Source organism: Lissotriton vulgaris, chromosome 6 (assembly GCF_964263255.1).
Source record: "Lissotriton vulgaris chromosome 6, aLisVul1.2, whole genome shotgun sequence".
Taxonomy (NCBI): Eukaryota; Metazoa; Chordata; class Amphibia; order Caudata; family Salamandridae; genus Lissotriton; species Lissotriton vulgaris.
In genome coordinates this window covers 936,023,613-936,047,116 of record NC_141694.1, presented here as the reverse complement: position 1 = coordinate 936,047,116, position 23,504 = coordinate 936,023,613, and the positions used below count along the sequence as shown (strand labels likewise).

General features: G+C 45.2%; 1 protein-coding gene across 50 annotated transcripts in view; it reads left to right on the top strand.

The window, feature by feature from the left end:
- Nucleotides 1-23,504, top strand: part of LOC147708230 (uncharacterized) — a 2,035,583-nt gene that overhangs the window by 523,731 nt on the left and 1,488,348 nt on the right. For all 50 annotated transcript variants that reach the window (XM_086926979.1, XM_086926974.1, XM_086926953.1 and 47 more), the window contains one exon: nucleotides 3,184-3,378. In XM_086926979.1, coding sequence (XP_086783105.1) covers nucleotides 3,184-3,378 — 195 coding nt within the window. The remainder of the gene's footprint in view (nucleotides 1-3,183; nucleotides 3,379-23,504) is intronic.

Sequence of the window (23,504 nt, the reverse complement as noted above, 5' to 3'; positions counted from 1 at the left end):
GTATTTCTTATGAGAGTTTTACTGTCTGCAAACAGTGAGGTACAGAGTAAACGTTCATCGATGAGTAAACAGTGTTAAAAGTACCTGTTTTTCTACTTATATATCCACTTAATTTCTCAATGTAGGTACAGTGACTGTCAGGGGTTTGATACAGGGCCTTAGTAGGTCATTGGTTATGTAACAGGGCTTAAGTATACTGGTGAACTTGTTTTTCCCAGAACAGTTACATACAAATTGAACATTCTGTGCAGGCTAGGTTACCCTTTCATCTGTGGTTCATAGTCAACATGAATTTGGCTACCGACAATGATGAATGAATTTCAGCTCACGTGCCATAACTTTGCAGATGGCACAGAAATACTTCATAACTGGAAATCGCCAAAAACATTGGAAACTCAAAAAATCTTCAGTTGCCTCAGAGCCGTTGATCAGTTGCTCACATAGAGCCACCTCAAATTGAATACTTACACATCTGAAATACTCACTTGTGGTGATTGGACAAATTATGACCAACTCTGCGCCTGACCTGATGATCTGTGACCAACTCCTAAAGTATCTGAGGAAGTTTGAAACCTTGGATTTTCAATAGACATTAAATTATTAATGAATGCCCAATGGACAAGTTAGCAAGAGCAGGCTTCATAACCATGAAAACTCTGCAACACATCTTCTCCCACCTAGGATTTCTACACAGGGTTCAAGCTACTAGCTCTCTTCTGCCATCTAAAACTTGATTATGCCGATTTCTTCTACCACAGATCATCTCTATCAACTTTGAAAAAACTACAACCAATTCAGAAATCTTCTGCCAAAACTCCTTCATGTAAAACCACAAGCCCACATCTTCCCAGCTTTAAGGGCCCTACATTGGTTACCCTTTGCCAGAAGATCCACCTTCAATGTTCTATATATCACCCACAAAGCAATACATGGAACAGTATCACTTTTAATCTGGAATAAAATCACCAAATATATCAACAAAGAAACCCGGGCTCAAGATTGGCACCTCACCTCAAAACCCCACCATACAAGTAAAAAATACATGGGTGGTGCATCTTTCTCTGTTCAAACAGCCAAACGATGGAATTCATTATCCCAAACATAAGAGCAATGTATAACTATCTTATCTTCAGAAAACTTCTCAAGAGTTGTCCCCTTCCTATATGACCACCACACTCAAACACAAATATAAAACATATCCCTGTGCATGTAAATATGTACAATTGGATAATATGTATGTATTTAGACATGTCCTTTTAGTTGTACTACTTATGGTTTAATAATATATAGATATTCTTTAGGTCTGCTTAACAAATGTTTATATTTTTTATGGTTAAATCAGAATATATTTATATGTAATATTTTAGGCTTAACATGCATATAGGTCACTGCATAGTTTTCATAAAAGTTATAGATACCGATGGGTCTTTGTTTATTTTATTAATCAATCACAATATGTAAATATGATCAAACTATTTTTTTCTAAGTAGGTATCTATTAAAATGTTGAGGAAAACATAAAAATTAAATAAACATTAAAAAAGTATAAAAATACATAAATGCATGACTGTTTATGTACAGAAACATCTGGAAGTCTGAATTTTGAACTATCTATCCATACTTGCACAAATGGAAGTTTATGTAATACAAATGTATATCTTTTTATTGTTTTCCTTATGCATGTATGCCCTTTCTATATAATTCGGTATCTATATATTAATTACTTTACTCATACTGTAGAAAAAAAGCACCAATGAACTACTTCACGTCTCATCCTATACCACTCTCAATATATTCTCTACCTCCACACTGACTCATACCAAACCTCATTCTACTACTATGATCTCCCTTAAGATCCTTTCTTGACTCCTCTCTCCTCTATGCCGCATTGATTGCCCCCAACCTCATACTACCACTAAGATCTCCCATATAGCCCTTTCTAGACTCTTTTCCTGTATCCCTCCTCTGGCTCATCCCAAACATATTTTTACTACTATGATCTCCAATATAACCCTTTCAAGCCTTTTCCCTCCTCTATCCCTCGTTTGACTCATCCCAAACCTCATCTGACTAATATGAACTCCCAAATAATACTATCTAGGCTCGTACCTCCTCTGTCCCATTAAATCAAATTAACAGACACTCAAATTAACAACATATATTTCCCTATTCTAATCCACCAATGATCCTTCGGGTTCTGAAGTAGCATGCTACTCGCCGAAAAGAGCTTCATTGCCTTGTCAAGGGTAGTAAGTGCTATATAAATTCAATTGCCTACCTACCTACCATATAACTCTAGGGTTTTGTGAAACACGAGTTTAGGTCATTGTCCTGGTGTGCTTGTTTTGTTTGGTTTTATTCTGGTTTCATTTTTTTATTAAATGGACAGCTTCAAATGTGGCTGTAGTTTGTGGGGAGTCTCTTTGAACAGCATCTTTATTATGTCTTTCAATATTCACAATGGTTTTTTTTGGTGGTTCATCTACTAACTTGAGGTAACTTGATTTGGTTTAGATAATGTACTATTTGGATGGTTATCTCATTTGTTTCATGTTGCTTGGGTATTAGTCAATTATGCAAAAATTCAGATACATTTTTTAACTTCTACGGCACTCTTTTTTTACTTTTGGAGATAAAAAAGACTTTTTAATTTTATTAAAATTATATGTTGTACAGACTAACTTATAGGAGCTTTCAGCCAGCCAGCTTTTTGTCCATTGGTCGGTCATTGTGTCATTCGAATCTTTCTTCCACCCACTACAGCATACCGCATGGGACAGTGGGTCAGCCCACTTCAACCATTGTCAAACTTCACTGTGAAAGATGGCATTATGCGATTTCACAAGGACCACACAAACCCACAATAGTTACCTTAAGGAGTATTCTAGCAAAGTGCACTTTTTGCGACCCAAAAAGTATTTTTGGTTTCAACTAATTTTCTTTTAGTTTTGATAGCTGTCTGTCAGCTTTCACAACATTAAAGTTTGGCCAAAAACAATGATTCATAAACATGCATTGATAAAGCCAAAATACTGATGGACCGCGCAGAGCCAGGCTTTATCAATGCTGGTTAAATGTAAAGATTTGGGGGAGAAAGGGGATGGACAATATACATCTGTGATGACCACTTCGGTTTTTGAAGTTTGAAAATGCACATTCTTATTGGAACATGTTGTTTTTGCAGAAGAGAAAGCCAAGCTCATCAAATCAGACGAGAAGCCACAAAAAGAAGATAAAAAGGAAGACCGAAGTGCAAAAGCCGAAGCAAAGATTGAGAAAGTGATGAAAATGATTGAAAAAGCTGTGGAAGCTGTGAAAGACAAAGTCAAGGCAACAGAAGAGAAACTAGAGAAGACTGATGTGGCTGCAGGAAATAAAGGTAAAAAGAAGGACAATAAAGAAGACGCTAAAAAAAGTTTTAAGCAAGATGAAAAACCAAAGAAATAATTTGGCAAATATATTAAAATCAAATCACAAACAGGTCTAGGAAAAGAACTGCACCCGTCCGTTCCTTTGAAGAGATAACACAATAAGCATGAGCCACACCGTCACAAATAAAGATGCATGGCTAAAAATCCTTATGAATATTTCTGTTTTCAAGCAGTGATCTTAAATCTAAAATGCTGTGAAAGGAACTATCACTGTTGAATTACGTCACGTGTATAACTGTTCTTCACACCACGAGAGAATTCAATTGAAAAAATATTGCTTTTCTTTACTAGAGATTGAGGCCTGCATTCTGAGAACCTGTGAATTTGCTAGAAAACCAGTCAGTGTCGGATTAAATTTCCACATAATGGGCATAAGTGAAAAGACAAAACAAATGGCCATTTTGATATTCACGCCACCACGCAGTGCACAAAATTTGCTTTTGCAAATAAACGGTTTCAGCAAAACTCACAATTGGGCCCGGATGCATTTCTTACATTTCTTCAGATGTTGTATGGCATTACAAAGACACTGTCAGTGTGCCGTCCTTCTACTGTGTGGGTATTAGGTATTGCTTATGAGCGCCTATACTTCCGGAAAACTAAATATGTCTGACAGCCTAATGTGTCATTTGAAAACCTCAAAGGCTTTTTCCGCTGGAATTTACTTACGGTTTGGGCATCAGTAAAACATGTGTCCACTGAACCCTTAATGCCTATTTAATTTTTGTTGTGCTTATGATGGCGCAAGGATCGGACTAGAAAAGAAAATAGGTCGATGTACCAACATAGAATCGAATCAGACAGTTTAAAAAGAGACCTAAATTTGCTCTTCGGGGTACTTTCGAACCTGTAAAAACATGCTGTGGATGTGTTTTGCAGGTAATGGAGTCTGCATGCATTTGTTTTTGCTGTGGGCAATGTATGTGGTAATATCAGGGAAATCAACAGTTAAAACCGGCTCAATAAACCATAAAACAGTCCCACAAACTGCAAATAATGGCCCACATACTGACCAGACAGACTAGCCCGTATGACTGCCATATTACCCTATGGGCCTGTACAGGCCTGGAAGATACCTCCTGTCTTCATCTAACATGGAGTTCTGGGTATTGCTACATGGTAATTAGAATTTCAGTTACCCTTCAAAATGCGAGACTAGCACCCAAAAACACACCCTTTAAGGCCCAACACTCGCTTCATATATATTTAGCGTTGTTATTCGATCAGAAAGCCACCAGATCACAATCAATGTAGCTATGGATCAAGATAAAGCCTTAGCTTGTGTTTTTATCTCAATTTTTACTATTAATATGCTAATAATCACTTGCTATGTGGACAAAAGCCAATGACCACCAATATGCTGTTGCACTCTACTATTGAAGCAACTGGTGATCTTTCCTTGCTGGTGTGTTGATGATGATACCTAAGAAGTCCAAAGTAGTCTGTATCAAAGTTCAAGCACCATATAATAGGCATGAATGTAAAATCATGTCACACGACAGGCATCGCTTATTTCATCGATTAGAACTGCGCGAGCATTTGATTTTGTCTACATATGAGCCTCATAGAAATCACCAGCAAGTAAGAGATTTAGATCAAATGATTATGCTACTATTCCTGAAATATAGTATCAGTGCTTCATACCCTAGTTTCTAGGATTTTGAATTACAATTAACGGATCTTTAATCGAGGACTGGATCGGAGTTGTAGTCCATCTCTTTGTGAGCGCAAAAAAAGAATCCTTTCATACTAGGTCCTCAAATTAGTTTTGAGGACTGTGCGAAGTTCAATTCCATTTTTATATAGCATACTACGGCTATTTTAAATGGTTTGTTTGAAATTGGAAATCAATTATTAGTTTATATCTAAATGTCTTCTGATCTTTAAGAATATTTCCACACGTTAAAATGGGGCAAAAACAATCTACTTTCTTGCCTAAAATTGTAGTGTTCTATGATGACGTTTTATACGGCTAAAATTACACATAGGCACACTTTCATTTAATCATCATCACCTCAGCCAAAAAATGTAATTTTAAGGTGGAAGTAATTGCAGTGCAACATATTCATCTGCAGTGGCTTACCTGAAAGTCAGATGATGATTTGAGTTTAAAATGACCCTTGTGAAAGGTTTACCTTGGCATGCCCTCACAGAGTAGTAGTCTTCATGTATGTGAATCCTGGATCTAGACTCACAAATAAAGGTCCCACATGAAGGTCCATTTACATTGAGCCACTTAACAAATGCCCATGAAACACTGGGAAGCTTTACCAAACATTCAAGATGGGAAAGCCATGGTTTCAGTGGTATTGTGAGACAGAGAGCAGATACAACACCTGTGAAAGGATGTCCTATGGGCAGCTCTAAATCTGGTGGCCCATCTTATGTGATCTAGTTTGACGTCAAGTCTACTTAATGGGTTTTCCCAATGGCATACCTGGTGGCAGCTCCCGTATTTTGGACAACATCCTCCACAGGACTAAAAATGGGACAGATTAACAGAGAGGCGGCAGGCAGGACACCTACCACTTTATGGCAGGCATCTGTCTTCTGAATATAGTCCCTAAGTCTACAGTGTAAAAAACATTTCTTGATAATTTTAGAGAAAATAAGGTGGATTTTGGGGGGCGTAGCCAGCCAAGATGGCCAAATGGATGGGATACACGAGCCTCTGCTGCCTCAGGCAACGAAAATAGGGGAAACAAAGTAAAGCACTCACCACTTGCCACCGCAACAACTGTATCTGACAAGAAGAAAATATTTATCACTTAATGAAGTGGGATGGAGCTTTAGGAGTGGAGGATGTCAGGGGCTGCCTAAATTGCCTGTGGTTCCTGGGAGGCCCTGCACGCAAGGGCCTAGATGCATCGGATCTGCAGCCCATTATGCTTGGAGCTGCAGCCCGCTGTGCCCATTCGGGGTACACATGAGGCCTGTGCCCTGATGTTGCTGGGTATTCTGCTTGCACACAAGAGGCTCCCCACTGGGGGCATTGGTAGTAACCCTGGTCCAGGACACAACTGAAACTGGAGAGGGTGGGGCAACTTGCCGTTTGTTACGAGGGATTGTGACGGAGAATGGACCCCATCTCTTTGTGATGAAAACTAGCAGTGGAGAGCTGGGGGTGTGGGAAAAATTACCCCCCTCCCCCGGTGTTGGACCAAGAGACACCAAAGAACTGTCCTCGATTGAGTGAGCCTTTGCTGTCTGCCGGACCTCAAGATGGCACAGATCCAATGTGAATATGAACATCCCTGGCTGGGAAGGAACTCAGAGAGGCGATACTCGTGAGAGCGATCACTAGTGGGGGCTCTACGGACTTGCCTTAACACCCTGGGATTACAGAGCCGGAGATTGCTTTGCATCTGGCAGCGAGATTACCGAAGCTTGACCCCAGCATGGCTCCTTGAGGGAAGCCAGGGCTGTTTGAGTGGCCGGATAGCCTTGAGTGCACCCAGACGAGAGCACGGGTGGCTCAGGTGTTTTCTCCTTTGGGTGCAGGGGGATGCTGGGGCCACTGGGGCTCACCAGCGGACCTCATCAAACAATCTGAGTCTAGTGCTCCCTCTGCAGGTCTGCCTGCCAACCTACCCATGGGTTCCTTGAAATGACTGATGAACCACCACTGCCCTGTAACAAGGCTTGCACTACTGCTCATTCATAATGCATACCCATAATGCTTGTTTGGGCACCTATATTTGTAACCTGATCTGCTCCAAGAGGGCGACTGCCTACCTATATGCCTCCAAAGAAACAGCAGCCTAACAAGATCTCGAGGTATTTCACACCAGCAGAAGTCAAGACCACTACATCTGAACTTACTGAAGCTACATCAATGGCTCTCACAAGGAAAGACCTAATAGCTTTCTTAAAGGACTTTAAAAAGGAACTCCATGAAGAGCTCAGGGCTGATATGGTCTCCTCTTTGTAGTCGCTTAGGTCTGATCTCAATGAGAAGCTGGTGAACCTACAGCAAGATGTTGACTTGCTGAAGTCCAGAGTGGTGCATCTTGATTTGAAAGTCCTGGAAATCAAACCTTGTGCAAGTCAAATAGAAGACCTCACACACTCTCTCCACACCCAACTCCAAACACCTTTGCTGAAAACAGATGATCTAGAGAATAGATCGCGATGCAACGACATTCGCATCTGCAACCTGGAGGAGGGGGGGAGAGGCCTGACTTGGAAACAGACATCACAGACCTCTTTGCAAAGCTGTTGGGAGAGGCCTTGCTGAAGCTCGGGTTTAAAAGGGTCCATCGAATAGGCTTGCTTACAACCGGGGAAAAGAAGCAACCTCAAGATATCCTAGTGAAATTTCACTCCTTCAAGGTAGAGGAAGCAGTATTACAGGTGGCAAGGAGAGCTGTGACCATCACTTTTCAAGGAGCTACATGCTCGCTCTTCCAGATTATTGAGCCCGCCACGCTGACCAGACATCAACATTTCAAACCAGTGACTGATAAACTGAGAAAGGATACAGCTGAACTTACCCATTTGGCCTAGCCTTTGAATATCGAAATAAAGCTCGCCACCTAACAGACCATTCAGAGGCTCTCAACCTACTGAATATCCCTCTCTCGGCTTATCAGCACCTGGGTGGGGCCCAAGAAGCTCCAGGGAAAGATGTCAATGGAACTTCATCTGCAGGCACCTGGCTCTCCCAATGGCCTCCAGGCCAGAACAAGAAACAATCAGTTATGGGTGCTATCCACCTTGGCTCAGTCATCCCTGATGGTTGTTGCAGCTCTAGTGTCTGATTGACAATGACCAATGTCTCTGGGAAGAGCTAATCTGTGCTCTGGAAGAGCTCCAGTGGGCGATGAGGGGAGGGCTGTGACGACGATTCATGACTGCCCCCAAGATATGTGCTTAATTTTCTTCATGATTCCCTTCTTCCACTATTTTATTCTACCAAAAGTAACAGGTGAAAAATATCTGCACTCATATTTCCCTAATCACATGTGCTTTACTGATAATGCTATAGCAGTTATAGACCGAATCGCATATTCCAATTCTGTCTACCACACAAAACAAGTTTGTTCGGGTACCAGTTGTCCCATGTATTTCTGTATTGTTATACTGTTTTATTAGGGTCTGGAGTTGCAGGGGACAGCACCTGGGGGGTGGCGGAGATGGAGATCGGAGACACAAGGAGGACCTTCAGCCAATTTGGCATGAAGGTGTGGCGGGATTCTATTATGGAGGGGTTCTCAGCTGGGACACGACATGCAGAGATCACAGAGGTCATCTTCAGAGTCAGATTGTACTGTCTCTTTTAAGGTAGTGACCACACTTACCTTAAATGTGAAGGGTCTCAAATCCCCAGCGAAATGCCCCAACATTTAGAAATATTTACTAGACCGACACTTTGATGAAGCGGTGCTCCAAGAAACACACCTTAAACGAACAGAATACTACAGACTACCTCACAAACCTTATACAGTGATGTATAAATCATCTGCCTCCACGAAACACAAATAGGTGGTGCTGATGTTTCACATGTCTACACATTTCCAACCAACAGGCTATAAAACACATATGTAGGGGAGGCTTGTGTTTGTCCATGGTTCTCTTTGAGGCAGAATTAAACCCTTTTCCATGCATCTATGCAACTACCTTCAACCAGGAGACATTTATTCATTCCCTCTTGTCAATGCTGGAGGGATATGCAGAGTGGAGATATTCCGAATGGGAAACTTCAATCTCACCTGGAACTCAGCCACTGATAGCAATCAACCCCATAGATCATCAATGGGGAGTTTTCCCAAGATGTTGAAACAGGCTATGCAAGCAATGGGGCTCCTTCACGCCTGGAGTTTACTTCACCCCAACTCCTGTGACTACACATTTTTCTCCCACTCCCAACGCACTTTTGCTAGGCTAGACTATACATTTATCAGTCAATCCCTTCTCCAATATTTATTGACAGCGACATAGAGCCAATCACCATCTCTGACCATGTCCCGATGATGACCGAATTCGATTTGGCCTCCCTCTGCAAAGTATTGATGCTGGTTCTTTTCTAATTCATTTGTGAGAGACGACCTCTGTAGTGACAACTTGAGGAAAGCTATAAGAGAATATTTCCAAATGAATACGGTTGTGGACACCACTCCTTCCATCTGTTCGGATGCTTTTAAGGCTGTGATTAGAGGGAAATATATTTCCATCATCGCAGCATTGAATATACAGAGAGCAAAGGGCTGATTGGACCTTCAGTAGGAACTGCAGAACCTAGAAAAAAAACACAAAGCATGACTGTCACTTACTGTGCCATGTAAAGTCGCAGTGATACGGAAACACTTTGTGCTATTCTACACCTTTGGTGCCTATCATATGAACAAGGTAACAAACTGGGTACCCAGTCAGCAAGACAACTCAGGGTTAAACGAGAATGGGGATATTAGAAAATCCTCGGGTGGCCTTGTTAGCTCTGATAAAGAAAAGGCACACATTTTCAGGGACTTCAACAAGCAACTTTACGCAGCTGTTCGAATTAGCGCCCCACTCAGCTAGCCCATCTAGATCAGGTTGCGCTCCCACAGGTGACCCGCTCCAAAATGAGATATTAACATTTTTGTCACCAGGCCCTTTTGACGCTTGGTGAGGGGGGTTGCCCAACCCTCTTGGATTTTTTCCAAAGTTACAGCATTCTAATATTTGAACACTGTAGGAAAAATTTTCATCTCCCAGGGGCAGATTACTTCCACTACAAGCAACCACAGCATTGGGCAGCACAACATGAAGCCTGTATGGGGGCCACACGTGACCTCACCACGTCCAGCAATTAATAAAACAAGGAGGAACATCCAGGGGCACTATCACCTTCTTGTATTCACTCTTGCTCTAGAAGCTTCCCTCAACCAAACCACAACATGTTGCTTTCTGGGAACACAGCCCACAGAATGACATACCAGAAATTCATTGGTGTCATCTATGGAGAGATAGCCAGAATTGCAACCATTCTGTTAGTCTAATAGAAACACACTATAAAGTGTTCTATGACTAGTACCACTATCCCACAAAACTCAAAATAATCTTTTCCCATACGCAGATTTATGCTGGAGAGGGCAGGGCATTTTAGGTGACTTATGTCGTATATGGTGGGATTGCCCGAACATTCAGTCCTTATGGACTGACATCTTAGCCCAAATCAAGGAGATTCTAGGGCACCCAATTCCAGATAAGGTGGAATTTGCTCATTTCGGACTTCAAGCCTGTTCACTTCAACATCAAACAAGGGACGATAAAGCTATAAAGTGGCTTTGTCTGGGAATTGTCTGAAGAGCATTTACTGCAGCTTGGAAAAAAGGAAGGCTCCCGCAGTCGCACAGTGGCATGCCTCTTTATGGCAAGCTTTCACTATGGAAAGACTAGCATATATCTTCTGTGATGATTTAAAAAACTTTGAGTTCACTTGGGGACCTCTAGTCACATATATATCCAAGGGCCTTCCATTTACTGCCTGTCCTTCATGCACCAGAGCCCACCATCTCTTTCAATTTTAATCACAAATTAACACACTACTACGTTAGGATGACCTCTATATGTGCCAACGTCCTCTAGATTGATTGTATACTTTAACCAGAAGCTAATGTTTCCTTGTGTCCTTGTTTTATTTTATTGTTTGATTTCTGTAATATGTAATGTTTTGCTAACAGTTCACCACATAACTTATGTGAACTTATGGGGGTTCCCTTAACATATGTGACACTGTACTTGACATTAGCAAAATGATTGATAACTTGGGGACTCGTAGTGGAGGTGTTATGCTGGCATTTGTTGATTTGGTAAAACCCTATAAAAACAACTTTGACAAAAAAAATAGGGTGGATTTCTCTTACCTACTGTTACTGAATTCTCTAAAAAAAAAACGCTAAACAGTTGAAAGGGTGAATGTGTTAAAGAAATCGTGAGCCATGATTACATCAGTGATGTGTTGCCTTTTGTGTTATTGAAACCACTTAGTGTGAAATAAACACATCAGACAAAAGGAATTGAATGATCTTATGTTCTGAAGAAGGCCTACACCAAACCAAATATATGTAATTGCTTGAAACAACTGTTGACCTTTGTCTAGTAAACTTTAACTTAAAGTCCTGTTTTTTCTCAGACAACTGTTGTGAAAGCCCAGCAAAAGTTAATCGGAGTCACAAATTTAAGCTACATACTTAACTCATTGATGTCATCGGATGTGCACGATTTTAACCATCATTGGTTGGCTTTTCAACTTACTCAGATGCCCTTGTTTAATTAATTGCATATTTGCTAGAAAACTGCAAACAAGATACAATTACACCAGCACTAATCTTCACTTCAGCTTTTATGGTAGAAGTGATATTACAACTATTACAATGAAAATAATACCTCCTTGTGGAGTGAGGGACATTGATATTTGGTACAAAGGTCCTTATTTTATGTATCAGTTTGGTGAAGACAGGGTAGGTTCCTAAAAACATTTGAGTCACGAGGTTGCTAGAAGGGAGAAGCAAGTCAGAGACCTTCGATGGTTTGACTACTCTGCACCAAAAATGGCCACTTATCTCTCTCAAAACTAGAGTTATAACTCTAGAATGCGGATATGTCGGACTTTAACATAAGGCTTAGTGTTCTTTAACCTTTAGAGTCACCACCATCTCCTCATTACTACTGAATAAGGGCCATAATTTGAGTAAATCTTGAATACCCCTAATGCAAAAAGGGAGGGTTATAGAAGCACTTATGTTGTGTACCCCACTGGCATCACGGGGTACCAAGAAGGAGTTGTACATACAAGAATCAGAATTGAGTTTATGCTATCTGCTTGTGTTAATTCCCATCCACACTCATTAGTCGCTGAGCACTTTCCTAATGCCACACAACTGTCACAGGGTCCGGTTGTGCGGATTCACAGTAACTTGGTCTTACTGACAGCTGGGTCCATACACATTGCGTACAGGTTGAGAGTGCCGCAGAGCCTTTTCTTCTAACGGCACCCTTCCTTGTTTGTGCAATGTCGACCCTCTGTGTCATTGGCGGTCCAATTGGCTTGTCTCTCATTGACAGGGTTTGTCCTTATTTCTTTCTGTTTGCCTTTCACAACTTCCTCCTTCATCCTCTTCTCAAAGGCACTCCTACCATCCATTCTTCCTTTTTGAAGGTAGTGATAATTACACTAGTACTGGATCTTGGATGTCTATCAAACTATTGGCTGCTGAATCTTAGCATATCCTGGTGGACTGTCATCTCAGTGCCATGAATGGCTTTTGTGTTTTTTTGTTGAGGTAATCTGGAAAATTAAGGATAACAAACACCTTGTAACACTCCTACACTCCAACTGCTCTAGTATAACCCTACCCATCAATTTGCAAGTACAATCAATTAAGAAAATGGGCCGATAACATTTTAGGTCGGACCTGTCCCCTGTTTTTTAAAATGGGGACTATTCTCACAGATCTCCACGAGTCCGGAGGTCCCTGGGTCGCATAACAACTTAAAATGTTCATTCATTCATTCAAGAACCTTTATTTCAGTTTGGTACAACCATAAAAGCACATAGACAATAAAAAAGAATACAAATATTCCTTCATCGTGTTTAAAATTACATTTGAATGCTGACCAATGATAAAAATGCATCAATGCAACGAGAAATCACAATGGGAAAGCAGAATTTAAAATTAGTGAAATTATAAATTAAGTCTAAATATTATTAAAAGAAACGTAAGATTACGTGAGTACACAGTTCATTCCCGAAATCTACATGGTTAAATTAATACAGAAACATTACAGAGTTTAACTAATTAATTTCCTGCGTATCTGCTACATTGAGAATAGGATCTTTGCTACTGCAGCAATTATCACAGGACTAGTATCGGTTCTCAAAATCCTATAGAAAACAAGATAGTTCCTGATGCCCAAGTTTTTGCATAGCTGGATGACCCACTTCTTCCGAATCACAGCATATGTTGGACAAAAAAGTATAACATGAAGAGGGGATTCCTTCTCCTTCCTACAACCTGGGCATGGACGAGGTGGGCCTCCAGTCCACCTGTCAGTAAATGCATGTAGGGGCAATGTTCCATATCTAAATTGTAAAAACAGCTTCTTTGCTAGAGTAGGTTGTATAACATCTAATTCAGTCTCAAAGCCGTAGTGTGGTTTGAAATCGAGAAACTCATAGATGAGGCTTGGGGTTTTGGCGGCACGAAGTACTTTTGTTAAGTTATAATCTTTTATTGTTAGGGCAAGTGATTTCTTAGAAGTGACTGAGCTAGATGCCTCGGGGCTCGTCCAGAGGTTTTCTAGCCTGATCGAAATAAAGGACTGCCTTACAAATGAGAGCCAAGGGATCTTAGCGCCACCTAAAGAACCCCAAACCACTTTTAGTTCTTCCTTATAGCTCGCCAGCTGGGGAGTACTCCATAGTCTCCTCCAAAACAGCAAAGGCCGCGAAACTATGACGTCAGCAATTGGACCAATGTTTAGATCGAGCCTTAACAGCACAAGCATATTTACAACAAGGGGTGGTGAGGGACAGAGTCTCCGAATTAAGCAGAACGCTCTCACCCAGTCAAGAGATCAGGGCTAGATCCAACACCGTTTTTTAGCTCACTGCACCATCCCAGTTTCAGAACCTGGCTGTATGCAAATTAGTCTGTTCCTGTCCCAGTGCATGATGGAAACAGGGCAAACCAAACTACAAAAGCCAATTCTTACACTGGGAAGGAAACAAGCTCCCGGGGACCGGTTTCTGGCATTACAGCCGTCTTCGGCCCGGTTTGCTTGAATCCTGATGGTGCAATGAGCAAGGGTCTCACATCTGAGAATACCCTTCCACGCTTAGGGTGGACAAAAATATTTACAACAAGGGGTGGTGAGGGACAGAGTCTCTGAATTAAGCAGAAAGCTCTCACCCAGTCAAGAGATCAGGGCTAGATCCAACACCGTTTTTTAGCTCACTGCACCATCCCAGTTTCAGAACCTGGCTGTTTGCAAATTAGTCGGTTCCTGTCCCAGTGCATGATGGGAACAGGGCAAACCAAACTACAAAAGCCAATTCTTACACTGGGAAGGAAACAAGCTCCCGGGGACCGGTTTCTGGCATTACAGCCGTCTTCGGCCCGGTTTGCTTGAATCCTGATGGTGCAATGAGCAAGGGTCTCACATCTGAGAATACCCTTCCACGCTTAGGGTGGACAAAAATATTTACAACAAGGGGTGGTGAGGGACAGAGTCTCTGAATTAAGCAGAAAGCTCTCACCCAGTCAAGAGATCAGGGCTAGATCCAACACCGTTTTTTAGCTCACTGCACCATCCCAGTTTCAGAACCTGGCTGTATGCAAATTAGTCTGTTCCTGTCCCAGTGCATGATGGGAACAGGGCAAACCAAACTACAAAAGCCAATTCTTACACTGGGAAGGAAACAAGCTCCCGGGGACCTTTCTCACTGCTCCATCAGGATTCAAGCAAGCCGGGCCGAAGACGGCTGAAATGCCAGAAACCGGTCCCCGGTAGCTTGTCTCCTTTCTGGTGAAGAATTGGCTTGGTAGTTTAGTCTGCCCTGTTCCCATGATGCACTGGGCCAGGGACAGACTGATTTGCATATAGCCAGCTTCTGAGCTGGGATGGGGCAGTGAGATAAATAACGGTGATGGATCAAGCCCTGATCTTTGGACTGGGTAAGAGTGGTCTGCTTAATTCAGACACTCTGTTCATCACCACCCCCTTTTCTGAATCGTTTTTGGCCACTATAGGTGTGGCAGGGTATACTCAGACATGAGTCCCTTTCTCACTGCTCCATCAGGATTCAAGCAAGCCGGGCCGAAGACGGCTGAAATGCCAGAAACCGGTCCCCGGTAGCTTGTCTCCTTTCTGGTGAAGAATTGGCTTGGTAGTTTAGTCTGCCCTGTTCCCATGATGCACTGGGCCAGGGACAGACTGATTTGCATATAGCCAGGTTCTGAGCTGGGATGGGGCAGTGAGATAAATAACGGTGATGGATCAAGCCCTGATCTTTGGACTGGGTAAGAGTGGTCTGCTTAATTCAGACACTCTGTTCATCACCACCCCCTTTTCTGAATCGTTTTTGGCCACTATAGGTGTGGCAGGGTATACTCAGACATGAGTCCCTTTCTCACTGCTCCATCAGGATTCAAGCAAGCCGGGCCGAAGACGGCTGAAATGCCAGAAACCGGTCCCCGGTAGCTTGTCTCCTTTCTGGTGAAGAATTGGCTTGGTAGTTTAGTTTGCCCTGTTCCCATGATGCACTGGGCCAGGGACAGACTGATTTGCATATAGCCAGGTTCTGAGCTGGGATGGGGCAGTGAGATAAATAACGGTGATGGATCAATCCCTGATCTTTGGACTGGGTAAGAGTGGTCTGCTTAATTCAGACACTCTGTTCATCACCACCCCCTTTTCTGAATCGTTTTTGGCCACTATAGGTGTGGCAGGGTATACTCAGACATGAGTCCCTTTCTCACTGCTCCATCAGGATTCAAGCAAGCCGGGCCGAAGACGGCTGAAATGCCAGAAACCGGTCCCCGGTAGCTTGTCTCCTTTCTGGTGAAGAATTGGCTTGGTAGTTTAGTCTGCCCTGTTCCCATGATGCACTGGGCCAGGGACAGACTGATTTGCATATAGCCAGGTTCTGAGCTGGGATGGGGCAGTGAGATAAATAACGGTGATGGATCAAGCCCTGATCTTTGGACTGGGTAAGAGTGGTCTGCTTAATTCAGACACTCTGTTCATCACCACCCCCTTTTCTGAATCGTTAACAGCACAAGCGGCGTATTTTTAGGGAGGGACATAATCTGCCTAATAAAATTGTTTTCTGTATTAGTTAGTTTGTTTGCTGGTGTGTGGTCCCAGAGTTCCGCCCCATAGAGGGACGAAGACCTTGCCTGGATGCTAAATATTTCAAGGGGGGCACTTATTGTTTTTGCAACACATTTTTTTGTACTTTTAGAATGCCCCCAACAGCCTGCGTGAGTTTTAAATTCGCCTTGACTTTTTGGGGAGCCCACCCCATTTTGTCATTCAGCGTTAACCCAGATACTCAAAGATAGGGACCCTATCCAAGGGCATACCCTCCATCATGGGGTGGGGACAGTTGGTAGTATTGGCATTAAAAGCCATATACTTAGTTTTATCAATATTGACCACCAGGTTCCTTTTTTTGCAGAAAATAGTAAACTGATTTAACACCCGCTGCATGCCCATTGGCGATTTAGAAAGCAGCAGGGTGTCATCTGCAAACATAAGTGCAGGAAATCTCTGAGAGGCCAGTTTGGAGGAGTCAATATCTTTAGTGGCCAGTAGTTCGTCAATGAGCCTGTTAAGAAAGAGGGAAAAAAGGGTGGGAGCAAGAACACAGCCCTGTCGAACACCCTTTTCAACCGGAAACGGGCCCGTTAGTTGGCCATTCTTGCCATAGCGAACTCTGGCATATGTCCCTTCGTGGAGAAGTTTAAATTGGTAGCATAGATACGGTGGAGCCCCCATTGATAGCAATATATTCCAGAGCTGGTTGCGATCCACCATATCAAATGCGGATTTTAAGTCCACAAAGGTCAAATATAGGCCACCCCCATCCAATACAACGTGTTTCCAGTGTAGGACCTGGAGCCTGAAGAGTTGATCAATGGTAGAAATTTTAGCCCTGAACCCCGCTTGAAGTGGGGTCAGGATACTATTTTCATCAATCCAGTCCTGCAAACACTGTAGGAGGATTCGAGCAAAGATTTTCTGGCCCACGTCAATAAGGCTGATGGGCCTATAATTGGACGGTTCGAGCGGGAAACCCTTTTTGTATATGGGAATTATCTCTGCATCTGTCCAGGTAGATGGTAACGGTGAACCCTGGAGGAAAGCATTGAACAGTAAAGACAAATAAGGTGCCCAAACTGTCTGTTCATCTCTGAAAAAATCACCAGGGATCCGGTCTAACCCTGGCGCTTTGTTCTGTTGGAGGCTTTTTAGTGCCATTTGAACTTCCACTAGTGTACAGGGAGCCGTACCCCAAGTTGGGTCGATGGTCAATAGGCTAGACGGGGGTTCACTATTCTTGTTTGTGCTGGCAGAATATAGCTCCTTAAAATAAAGTGCCCAAGATTCTTCGGGAATGTTCGGGTCAATCGAGGATTTACCCTCCGGTTTCCCGATGTGAACGAGATTCCAGAAGGTCCTCGAATCTTTTGCGATGAGCGCAGCCCTAATGGCTTGCCATCGTTCAGTTTCCCATTCTGATTTTGCGTTGAGAATAATTTTCTTGTATACGTGTCTGACTTTAGTGACACATGTCTTATGGCCTTGCTTAAGGGCTTTAAGAAGTCAATCAATCAATCAATCAATCAATCATTGCATTTATATAGCACACTACTTACCCAGAGGGTCTCAAGGCGCTGGGGGGGGATCTGCTACTGCTCGAACAACCAGGTCTTGAGTTGCTTCCTGAAGGCGAGGTGGTCCTGGGTCAGGCGGAGGTGGGTCGGGAGGGAGTTCCAAGTCTTGGCGGCCAGGTAGGAGAAGGACCGTCCTCCTGTGGTGGCTCTTCGGATGCGGGGGACGGCGGCGAGGGCGTGGCTGGTCGATCGAAGCTGGCGTTTGGGAGCGTAGAAGTTGAGGCGGCTTGGAGGTATCCTGGGCCTTGGCTGTGTAGGGCTTTGTGTGCGTGGGTGAGGAGACGGAAGGTGATTCTCTTGTTGACCGGGAGCCAATGCAGATCCCTCAGGTGTCCGGAGATGTGGCTGCGACGGGGGATGTTCAGGATGAGTCGTGCTGAGGCGTTCTGGATCCGCTGGAGTCTCTTCTGGAGTTTGGCGGTGGTTCCGGCGTAGAGGGTGTTGCAGTAGTCCAGACGGCTGGTGACGAGGGCCTGGGTGACCGTCTTCCTGGTCTCGGTGGGGATCCAATGGAAGATCTTACGTAGCATGCGCAGGATGTTGAAGCACGATGAGGAGACCGCGTTGACTTGTCTGGTCATGGAGAGGGAGGAGTCCAGGATGAAGCCCAGGTTGCGTGCGTGGTCTGTTGGTTTGGGTGCGCTGCCTAGGGCGGGGGGCCACCAGGAGTCGTCCCAAGCGGCGGGTGAGGATCCCAGGATGAGGACTTCCGTCTTATCTGAGTTCAGTTTCAGGCGGCTGTTCTTCATCCATTCGGCTACCTCTTTCATCCCTTCGTGAAGGTTGGCTCTGGCGGTGGCGGGGTCGTTGGTAAGGGAGAGGATCAGCTGGGTGTCGTCGGCGTAGGAGATGATGTTGAGGTGGTGCTGGCATGCGATGTCTGCGAGGGGGCTCATGTAGATGTTGAAGAGGGTTGGACTGAGCGAGGAGCCTTGAGGGACGCCGCAGATTACTTCGGTGGCTTCAGATCTGAACGGAGGGAGGCGGACCCTCTGTGTCCTTCCGGCAAGGAAGGAGATGATCCACTCCAGTGCCTTCTCCTGGGCTCCGACGTTGCTGAGGCGTTGTACTAGGGTACGATGGCAGACAGTGTCGAAGGCCGCGGAGAGGTCGAGGAGGATGAGGGCCGCTGTATCTCCGTTGTCGAGCAGCGCTCGGATGTCATCGGTGACTGTGATCAGGGCGGTCTCGGTGCTGTGGTTGGCCCGGAAGCCAGACTGCGAGGGGTCGAGGGATCCGTTCGTCTCGAGGAAGGCGGCCAGCTGCTTGTTGACGGTCTTCTCGATGACTTTAGCAGGAAACGGGAGCAGCGAGATGGGGCGGTAGTTTTTGAGGTCGGTGGGGTCAGCCGATGGCTTCTTGAGTAGAGCGCTGAGTTCGGCGTGCTTCCAGCTCTCCGGGAAGGTAGCAGTGTCGAAGGAGGTGCTGATGATGTCCCGCAGGTGGGGTGCGATGACAGCGTTGGCCTTGTTGAAGACGTGGTGAGGGCAGGGGTCGGTCGGAGATCCGGAGTGGATGGAGTTCATCGTGCGGACGGTGTCTTCGGTGCTGATCGGAGTCCAGGCGCGGAGGGTGGTGGTGGGGGGCGGTGGTTCGGTCGTGGTGTTCGTCGGTTGAGTGCTGAAGCTGTTGTGTATGTCCGCGATCTTGTTGTGGAAGTAGGAGGCGAGGGAGTTGCAGAGGTCTTGCGAAGGGGTGATGTCGTTGTTTCCGGCGTTGGGGTTGGAGAGCTCTTTGACGATGTTGAAGTGCACTCTTGGCGTCCCTACAGCCCCTGGTGAACCAGGGGTTTAAGTCCTCCTGCCTCTTATGCTTTGTGGGTGCTGATTTGTAAAAGGAATCCACTAGGATTTTGATTAATTCCTTGTGGATACCACCAATATCGCCTGCCACGTCATTATCTGTGGAATTTTCAAGTACGAGGTTTACCCTTTCAAGTTGGGGAAGTATACTCCGGTACAGAGAGGCTATATTTTTTTTTGACTGCTTGATTGTTGCGCAACGGACTCGCCTCCCACCTTGCACCACTCTTAGATCACCATTTGTGTGTGTTACATCATTGTGGTCCTCATTCACCAACTAGAGATCTAAATCAATAATCAGGGGATCGTGATTGCTCTCCGTGCGCCTAGTTATATAGAAGTCTAGGATCTTATGCCAAAATTCCAGACTAACCAAAAAGTAGTCAATCACGGAGGCATGGCCCAGTCCCCTATAAGTCGGTTGCCCTGGGGAATCCGCCCCAAAAATCGCCCATTACAGGCCCTTAAAGAGAATGAGTAGGTAAGGGAGGTGAGCTGGAGAACCAGGGGGGTCCAGCCTTTGGCACAATACATACTCGTAGGTGGAATTGACCACATTTTATCTTCATCTGAAGAAATAGAGGGGACTCCACTGAGGGGTTCGTAGTGACAATTAAGGTCGCCTCCAATCAAGAGAATGGTATCGCCTGGAAGAAGTTTCAATAGAGTGATTAGAGACTCTAGGGTCTGAGAAGTTCCACCGTGCCATACAGGCCACGAGTAGATGTTAATCAGTGCAAATTTGGATAATTTCTTATGGGTCAGAAGGATACACTTAAGATCTGGGCTGTTTTTATCAATTCTTTTTGCCGTGAATCCGAAGTGTAACCCCACCCAAAAGCACAGCCCTCCTGATGGTCTCCCTTTTGGGCCCTTAATAGCTTGTTCCGCATAATATATCCGGTTCTATGAAGAGGGGTTAAAGCCCAAGTTTCCTGGAATAGGCAGATCCCATGAAGATCTATAAAGGATTGTCTAAGTTTGTTGCTAGGCCCGCGATATTAGGGGATAGAAATAACTTAGCTTCTAAGTTTTAATTTTGGAAGCTACACAATTAGGATTGCTCCTACAAACATGGTCCACCACCGTGGGATTTTGAAAATTAATAACAACACAGTCTTCGTCCACATTTTTGGTTTTAGGGCCCACCCAACCAACCCTTCTGGTAAACAAGATTTGTGATCGCACATTCCTTGGCAGTGGTCTGCAAGTGTTTAACCAATACATCATTTTGTTTTTAAGTTCTAAGTAGAATTCCGTTTGGTCGAGTGCCAATTTGGGGACCCCAGTTTGGACCACCACGTAAGGAGCGCTTCCCGGGGGTAGATCAATGCACGGTGGTTCCAGAAGAAAGGGGGCCTTCTTAGGTCGATCCACAGACCTGTGATTTGCTGATGGAAGAGGTCGTGTGATTTCTGCTACTTTAGGTAAAGATTGTCCATGCAGCGCACCAGGCAATTCATCATGGGTAACCGGTTGTGGAATTGGCGGTTTGGGGGATAAAGGCTGAAGATTAGTTTGCAGGGGCCCAACTGGATTAAGCTGTACTCGACCATGGACTACGATGGCTGCTAGTTCCTTGGTGAGGTCAGTATTCTTAGCAGTTAAATCCTCCAGTTTTGTCAGCCTATTTTCAATTAGCATAAGCCTTCTCTTCCACGGTTGAATTATCTGAGAGATAGTCAAGGATAGTTTATCGAGCAACAGATCTACGTTCAAAGAGTTTGAAGGCAGGTCTTGGTGAGGTTGATCATGATTATTCAACACTGGTGCCACAAGATCTATTGGATCTATTGGCACACCTGGCTCCACAATAGATACTTCAGTGTGACTGCTTGTTTTCTGCTGCTTAGGTTTTCTACCCCGAAGTGTGGCACCCGCTCGTTTCCTTTTAGGGATGGCTCCTTAATTGCGTGCAGGAGAGACAGATGGGGTGGTTGTGTTTATAGTTCCCTCCACCCCAATTGTGTCTAGGTTAACCGTCCCGATGGGTGGATCAGTCGTGATGGTTGCAGGGTGAAATTGGTCTGTGGCTGGTCCTGCCATATCGGAATCTCGGCGAGGGTGGACCGGTGACTTGAGCTAACTGACCCAGTGAGGATCTTTTAAGAAATGCCGGATCCTGGGACAGACGCCGTTCTGAAACAGCTATCTCTCGTTCCAAGATCGATGATGCCCTCACAATAAATTGGTCCAAAGTCCCAATGACGTGCCCTGTTGTTGTTGTAGTAGGTTTCATACCTCTGCGGGCCGCCATGGGCCACAATCATAGATAACAGACGGGCTGGTAGTACTCACGGTTTGTGGAGTACGAAAGAGGATGAGCCCGGTCCGGTCTCTTCCGGGCTTCCGGCACGACCCGTGCGCGATCCCGGGACACGGGGGCTGTGCCTGCTTATGAGCGCCTCCAGGCGCAAGAATCATGGTGGCCACGAGGGAGCCTGGGGGTTGTGGTCCCCCTCCACGCTGCGGCCGCTGAAGAATGGATGCTGCGGAGGCAGGAGGGAGAAGGGCAGTGCTGTGTCAGCAGGTAGCGGCTGTGTCAGCAGGTAAGGGCAGGAAGCAAGGAAAGTCACAGGATGCCTCAAGAGTGCTCAGAAGAAGCACGCTCCACCGGGGCTGTGCCTGCTTATGAGGGCCTCCAGGCGCGAGAATCACGGTGGCGGCGAGGGAGCCTGGGGTTTGTAGTCCCCCTCCACGCTGCGGTTGCTGAAGAATGGACGCTGCGGCGGCGGGAGGGAGACGGGCAGCGGCTGTGTCAGCAGGTAGCGGCTGTGTCAGCAGTTAAGGGCAGGCAGCAAAGAAAGTCACAGGATGCCCCAAGAGTGCTCAGAAGACGCCGCTCCACCGGGGCTGTGCCCGCTTATGAGCGCCTCCAGGAGCGAGAATCACGGTGGCTGCGAGGGAGCCTGGGGGTTGTGGTCCCCCTCCACACTACGGCCGCTGAAGAATGGACGCTGCGGCGGCGGGAGGGAGACGGGCAGCGGCTGTGTCAGCAGGTAGCGGCTGTGTCAGCAGGTAAGGGCAGGCAGCAAAGAAAGTCACAGTATGCCCCAAGAGTGCTCAGAAGACGCCCGCTCCACCGGGGCTGTGCCTGCTTATGAGCGCCTCCAGGCGCGAGAATCACGGTGGCCCCGAGGGAGCCTGGGGGTTGTGGTCCCCTTCCACACTGCGGCCGCTGAAGAATGGACGCTGCAGCGGCGGGAGGGAGACGGGCAGCGGCTGTGTCAGCAGGTAGCGGCTGTGTCAGCAGGTAAGGGCAGGCAGCAAAGAAAGTCACAGGATGCCCCAAGAGGGCTCAGAAGATGTGATTCACAGCATCAAGTGCCCATGGGGACTCCCGAATGGAAAAAAAACTGATTCACAAGGTTTCTCTGCAAACACAACAAGTGCAGCAAGCGTAGTAGAACCGGATAATGGCAGGCTCACAAAGAGTAGACAATCCCTCAAGTATGTGGAGCAAAGGCTTACCGGAATATTATTTTAGAGTCCCGTCACTCGTAGTGTGTTTGTAAATCTCCTCCGCTACTCCCGACTCTCGCCATCCAAAAGTGCTCATCAACAGTGGGATCCACTGGGGGATTGGCTAAAAACAAGTCTGCTGGGATACCGTTGGGGCCCGAGGCCTTATTGTTCACAGTATGATTTAAGGCCCTTTCCACCTCATCAACTGTTGGTCGAGCCAATTCTGCTGCCCTATGATTTGAATTTAAATTACAATGCTGCTCATCATTATAGCTGTATAAGCCAAAAAAGTGTTCGACCCAGACTTCAGGCATGATTGTAGCATCTATATTGCTATTGTAGGAGCTGTTAATGAAATCCGAATTAATGGTTTTCTAGAAAAGTCTGGTGTCTTTACTCTGACAAGCTACATGGAGTAATTCT